This window comes from Paracoccidioides lutzii (assembly GCF_000150705.2).
Source record: "Paracoccidioides lutzii Pb01 unplaced genomic scaffold supercont2.17, whole genome shotgun sequence".
Classification (NCBI taxonomy): Eukaryota; Fungi; Ascomycota; class Eurotiomycetes; order Onygenales; family Ajellomycetaceae; genus Paracoccidioides; species Paracoccidioides lutzii.
In genome coordinates this window covers 61,574-68,527 of record NW_015440963.1, presented here as the reverse complement: position 1 = coordinate 68,527, position 6,954 = coordinate 61,574, and the positions used below count along the sequence as shown (strand labels likewise).

Here is a 6,954-nt window from a genome sequence, read left to right as displayed (position 1 = left end):
GGGGGGGGGGGGGGGGGGGGGGGGGGGGGGAAGTGTAAAAGTAGCGTCCTGTTGTCTTTATTTAGCTGGAAATGCAATGTTGCTATTCTCGTCGTCCAGTCACTACCATGGTCAAACAGATTTTACATGTGCTTTGTAGTCTAGTATTGTTCCTTTCCCCCTTTTCTTTTCAAATAGAGTGTATCACACAGGATGTTTTTATCCTCTTTTTTATATTCTATTATGGTACACTTTACTCTTAGTTTTCCGCCGTTGTGAATTGATAAATCATTGTTATCCTTACTAGGTCTTCTCTGTGTACCAACCTCTTCAATCCAAAAGTTTGTGACTTTTGACCATCACTATCTCCTTTTTTCTCTTCGTCCTCTTCCATCCCTTTGTTCTCCGTGGGGCCTCTCTACTATCATTGATATCGTGTCACAATATGGCGAGGTTACCATTCCAGAATAGAGGTATCTGACTCCATTCACGTCTACCTGATAAGAGAGAATGAAAGAAAGCAAAGCAGCAAATGAACAAAAATGGGAGCTGGGAAGCCGAAAGGCCCAACTTAAACAGGTGGGTCTCGACGTGCGTTGGCAGAAGTTGTTAGACGACTGTTCGACATAGTCAAGAAAGGAAACAGAGCCATGCATCCAGCTGTTTTGCCTCGAGCATCAAAAACTGCATCGTATTGTAGCCCAGAAAAGCAGCCGTTTCCTTCGAACTAGGATGATATATTGAATCGAACGCGACAGTATTCAGAGGTCTAAAACCTAGATAAGATATAGGTTATTTTTGGAGCTGGCCACAAAAGAATAAAGGACGGAAAGTAGAGGAGGCAGAAACGCGTCTCGTGATGAAGATTCAGGATATTTGCTCATTCACGACCTAGAGCTAATAATGTGAGCAATTTGGGAAAGGTCTTGAACATGGATCAGGAGCAATACTCAATTCGCAGTCTGCGAGCCCGCAAAACACCCGGAATGCCTCAATCGCCGCAGTAGCAGCTTCGATCTAATTGAAATGCATCTGCAATTCGGTTGAATATTCATTTTCCATCATGTCATCTCCTAAATCGAAATACACCGGAAGCTCCCTCTCGACAATTGCTGCAACATCGGCATATCTTTCGGGATCTCGGGACCACCTGTTGCCTCCTCTACTTCAATTTCAGATAGATCATCTGATATCGCATCTCGGAGCTAATATCACCCTCATGTGATCCGACTAAACCTCCTGGGTGTTTTCTATGGAATGTTCTTGGAATTTTGGTGGGACACAGGTGCGAAATTGGCACCAGGCGCAGCTCAGCCACAGAAGAAGTTACTTTTGGAGTTTCCCCCCAGGCGAACAAGCTGATAGTTGTTCAACTTTTTCTCAAGGGATGAGATGCGAGAATCTTGCTCGGCACTGGAGAAGCGAAGGAACATTCTCCAAAGCAGATTCTGAAATTCGGCTTTGTTTCGGTTCCCTACTGAGATTTGCAAAGGTGCGAGGGTAAAAGAAGCCCTTTCAACCTGGGAGGACGACAGCCTCGACAGGCTGGATAGAGGGACTTCCATGCTAGAGCTGCTGGTTGACGGATTCAAATGGTTTGAGATTGGAGGAAAGGCTGGTAGAACGGAGCACTCTAGTAGAACTGGATGGTTGGATAGGCATGGTGTTTATCAGACGAAAGTAAGAAGTTATATAAGACTAGGAACCCAAAAGATGGGTGAGAGGGCATTATGTGTCTGGGAGGAAGAGTGAAGATCGACTGATAGAGTGTGTCATGAAAATAAAGAACACATAGATGGATAAGTTGAGAAGATGTAGAAGAAGTGAATGAAAAGTGGTTATCTTGAAATTGAAGATTAAGAAAGTTGAGATGAAGCACAGTGACAAGTGCAGTGTATAAAGAAAGAGGTGACTACTTACATCAAACACTTAAGAAAATTGATTAAGAAATGAAAAGAAGTATATTTTATCTCAGTGAAGACATGTTAAAAAAAAAAACAAGATGATGGAGCAAGAGAAGATGATGTATGCATTATGTAGAAAGATACATTTTAGTTAATTCAAAAAGGGATGAAAAGGGGCAACACAACAACCTTTTGTCATTTCCAGAACATATATCAGCAGAACAGGAGTCTTGCAAATATCATGACAGATGAAGTACATGAGGCACTTCAACTCAATGCTGAAGTCAACAAAAAGAAAAGAAAACGATATCAAATCTAGAAGAATACTGAAATAACCGAGAGCAGTTGGCGGGTTAATTCCCACCGCAGCTACTGACTAACGTAAATATTATGTAGTCGACTCATTAACCCGCACTGGTGTATTGATGTTGAAAGCAAAGCTCCACTGGCAGATCAGCAGCTACATGCGATGAGGATGAAAAACCATTTCCGAGTCATGTCACGTACAGTGCTCTCCATGTACGGGATATACATATCACGCATCATCACTCACACGGAGATATTTCGTTGGAGTTTAGAGTGTATATATGAAGTCCGGCCGCATATCTCCTCTCATCTCCACTTGCTTTGCGTCAAGCCCTTGAATCCAATGATCCCTCTCCCCACACAGCCGCTTCCTGTTCTCTCTGCGGAGGAGGAGGTACTGTGCAACGCTCCCTCCAAGCTGGAATAGAAGTAGATATCCAAGGACGGTGCTGTGGCCTGGGTAAAATTCTGGCCTATCTTGCCCTCGATATATGTTCGACGTTACGCATCCCTGGAGATTCCCCCATCCAATAACGATACCAAGCGTGACCCCACGTTTGTACACACCTATATTCAGTGTTAAAAATATTCCTTTTAAGATACAGAACAAAAACGGATGTGCACAAATGAGGGTGAAAGTTAGGGTGAATAGGACAAGAAATCCCTTACCTTCAGTGTTATTACTTGCCCAGGAAATCGTATTTGAGATGGCAGGGTAGATGCCCATAGCTCCAAGGAATGTACCAGCATACTTAACAGAAGGGTTTTGGGAGCCTAGGAGCATGGAGAAACCAACAACACCAAGCACTGAAACGGCTATATTGCACAGCCCACGTTGGCGAGTACGATCGGCAATGTAGCCCACGGTAATCGTTAGGACAGCGGCAACTGCGTATGGTGGGACACTCAGAAGCTGAGCCCTGGAGGCGGAGTATCCTAGACCGAGGAACATGTTAATTAAAAACCAATCCCGAGAAAAGCGTTGATTCAAGCAGAAAAGGAAACGATAGAAGCCTTATAATTACCCTATGATTGATGTTAGCAGGGAGCTATATAGAGAAATATGCGGCCGCAAATCAAGTCAGCACTTACTAGCTCATTGATAATGGTTGGGACAAACAGAGAGAACGCATAGAGAGCCCCGTCGCAGCCCATATAGATAATGGCAGAGGTGTATGTCTTCCAGTCCTTTACGCTTGCCCAAAAATATTCCATCTTGAAATCCTCGTGCTCAGCGCTGGACTGTTTGTCTGCAGCTAGGCGACGAATCACCCGCTTGCGATCGTCCACGGACAGGAAGGTTGCTTCATCTGGGAAATCTTGCACCATCCAAAACGATGCAATTCCGATAAGGATAGTAGCCAGTCCTTCCAAGATAAAAATCCATGCCCAGCCAGGTCTTCCACCAACACCACCCATCTTGGCTATAGCCGCGGCAAGGAGGCCGCCGAACGACCCAGCAAACGCTGCTGCAGAGAAAAAAATGGCCATGCGGATACCAAATTCGCATCGCCTATACCAACAAGAGAGGAAGTATCCAACGCCCGGAAATAGCCCAGCTTCAGTTACTCCCAGAAACCAGCGAGCTGTCATGAGACCGGCGAAGTTGGTAACTAGACCCATACAGGTCAAACACGTACCCTAGATGTTCCAGAGACATGTCAGAAAGAGCACACGGATATTTTTTAATAAGAGGAGGATTAGCTTACCCAAAAGAACATAATTAGGGGGATGAAGAAACTTGGTCGCATCTTCTTGAGCAAAACGTTGGTGATAGGCTCTAGCACGGAGTAGGACACAAAGAAAATGGTCAGCGTGGCATTGTATTGACTGTCTGTCAAGCGGAGGTCGTCCTGTAATCCATCTATTTTCGCATTTCCGATATTTGTTCGATCCAAAAAGCTGGTTATGGCATTTCCGTTAGTCAGACGCTCCACCACGATGGTGTGCATTGCACGATAACATTGCAATGTACCATACCTGACGAGATAAAGCAGACAGAGCCAGGGAATGAGCTTCATGTCAATCTTTCGGAGCAATTTCCTGTCCTATACGCCACATCACATTGTAAGACATAAAGAGCCCAAAGATAAAACGCGCAATTGCTGTTTTGTCACAAATCAAGGAGCACATACGTTTTCTGCCCTCTCCTCCTCGCTGAGGCCAGCGTCCGGGTCGTCGATCTCAGTCCCGATGACGAATCCGGAATCTTTGGCCCCAACATTCTCCTCCGACCATGCTCCCTTACTGTTCGTGCTTGGATCTCTGACTTCCTGGTCTCTATTATCCATTGCGACTTGGTGCACAAATGCGAGAAATTAAAAACATAGAAATAAATATATAAATAAAAATAAATAGAAAAAAAAAAAAAAGAAAAGAAGAGAAAGACAATTGCCTCCAGAAGAAGAACCGCAGCTGCACGCTAGGGTGTTCCACACGCAAGGATACGATGGAGGATACAACAAGAGGCGAGACAAGACTGTGATGGCACTGTTATTTGTGAAGTAGTTAGAACATATTAGATCTAGAATTTCTGATCAAGGAATGCAAAAAGGGTCATCGCAATGGGGGAGAATTATATCTGTTTATGGTCCTGGAAAACCTTCGGAATAATGGGGACCTCACACCTATTCGCACGCTTTTTGAGTTTCTCCACTCGCTTTCGAAGAATGCTTGTATCAAAAAGCAACCACCTTTCTCCCTCTCCGCTCCGTGGATTGACAAATTCTCCCCACTGAGGTGATAACGACTCGGGGATTGAATGCGTGTATCCGGGATGCACAAAGAGGTATCTGGCAGAAGAACAGTTTTGTTTCTTCCGCCGCCGCAACTTGTGACTTGTTTTGAATTGTCCTGGCAGTTATTCAAAATCCACCCTCAAATAGTTAAAACTAAAGAGGTTTCAACTAAACGCCGATAAAAAGAAGTATTTCGAAACAGCAGGTGAAGCAGTAGGTATTTAAGTATTCAGTGTCCAGCATCCAGCCACAGAAATGGATGAGATTCCAATTAATTAGTCATTATCACAGCACAGGTATCGGGAATGCCATGGTTCCCGAGATGACGATACCGAGATTCCCAGACACCTCGAGGCTTGGTGGGCTTTTTTGGTGGGCTTTGGGCAATGAATCAACCGCTGTCAGTCGGAGGCAACCCTCATTAATCTGGATCCCGGAGTTCTGGCCACAATTGACCTTTTTCTTCTTCTTCTTCTTCTTCTTCTTCTTCTTCTTCTTCTTCTTCTTTTTTTTTTTCTTTTTTTTCTTTTTTCGTTCTGGTCTTTCTATTTTTACTGTTGTTGCAGTTGCTGCAGAGAGGCCGGTGTCGTGCAGGTTTGTCAGAGCAGGCTGTGGGAGGAAGGGGAGTTTGGCTTAGTTAGACATTCCGGCGGCCGGCGGTCTGAGGAGGGATAGTGGCAAAACCAGCGATAAACCAATACCTGACATCTGATTTCGGGGTATGGGGGGAGCTTGTTTTGGGGGAGCAGCGGAGTCCCATTTTACAGCAGAAGAGAAATTCCCAGTCCCCATTTTCCATGGATGCCTTCAAACGCCCTTATTTCGCTGTTACATAGAAATTAAGCTATTTACTGCGCCAAGGGCCAGTGGCTAAGAGAGAGCTTGTTTTCCAAGGCTCCTCCCCACTTTTTGGCTCACAAGTTCCTCTCTCCACGGAGTCTCCAGACCGGGGCTGAGTTTCGGAGCGGTTTTGCAACCTTCCATTTGCTCGAGGCTGCGGGGGCCCTTTTTGCGGGGGGTTTTCGTTCCAACGTGATGCTTTTCCCTGAGCCACCCCGGGTGCGGTGGGTAAAACTAACTAATTAGTAAAAAGGTGTATGTAACTAACTTTAGCATCCGCAGCAAAGCTCTTTTTTTACATTTTATTTCTGTATCTTTCTATTTCAGTCCGCCTGCATTTTATCGGACATGTGATCCACGGGAACACCCCGCTTGTTCATTCCCGCAAGGAACCGATCCCCCAGGAAACCCACACCGGCCGGAAAGCTCACTGCAACTTTACGCAGAACCTACGTCAAGGTTGACTTGGCGGCAATGGGCGAACGAGCACAAGAACTACCATTGGGGCCCTCGTTAACCTTTTTTCGCCAGCCGAGATCTCTACAACCTATATAGCTAGCCAACTAACCCACGGGGAGCACGTGACTCTAGCAGCCGCAGGAACCCACGGGGCGATCTCTTGTCCCAGTTGCGACAATATCCGCCGAACGGTGTCGGATCATGTCGGATTCCGCCTATTCAAGGTCTTAAAAGATGCATACACAGTTCTGCACAGGGACGATGGAGGAGACAACAGATTTTCTCATCATGGAGAATTCATGAAAGGTTGCTTACAATAACTAATTGCAGCTGGTAACTAAGTTAAAACTAGATGCGCACGAACACCAACAACCCGTGGGGAAAACAGGGGAAAAATCCTTGTTGTGGTTGTTCAAACCCGCAAGAGTATCTTAGGAAATTCGCCCCAAGGAGAAAACCCAATTTTGGCGGATATGTCAGCAGCCTTGTTGGGATACTATTTATTTATATAGTTCCGCCCTGCGCAATTTTAGCACTTGTTTCATGCATGTATTTTCAGTAAAATTGATTCCTCAGAGAACTACTTGCTACAAGGCTCCCACAAATAGACTTTTATCTGGGGTAGTGGTGTGGTGGTGATGAATATTATGATGATGATGATGATGATGATGATGATTGATGATGATGATGATGATGATGATGATGATGATGATGATGATGATGATGAT

General features: G+C 45.1%; 2 protein-coding genes across 2 annotated transcripts in view; one reads left to right on the top strand and one right to left on the bottom strand.

The window, feature by feature from the left end:
- The window catches only part of PAAG_06078 (hypothetical protein), a gene marked incomplete at both ends in the record, with an annotated part of 1,267 nt that extends 1,128 nt beyond the window's left edge, over positions 1–139 (top strand). Inside the window, one exon of the mRNA XM_015845782.1 lies at positions 100–139. Coding sequence (XP_015700008.1) covers positions 100–139 — 40 coding nt within the window. The remainder of the gene's footprint in view (positions 1–99) is intronic.
- A 2,318-nt stretch (positions 140–2,457) lies between these two features.
- Positions 2,458–4,480, bottom strand: PAAG_06077 (hypothetical protein; the record flags this gene model as incomplete). Its single annotated transcript, XM_015845781.1, has 6 exons — positions 2,458–2,756; positions 2,859–3,125; positions 3,278–3,830; positions 3,899–4,091; positions 4,170–4,237; positions 4,325–4,480. The coding sequence occupies 6 exons, from the start codon at positions 4,478–4,480 to the stop codon at positions 2,458–2,460; spliced, it is 1,536 nt and encodes a 511-aa protein (XP_015700007.1).
- Between the last annotated feature and the right edge of the window lie 2,474 nt (positions 4,481–6,954).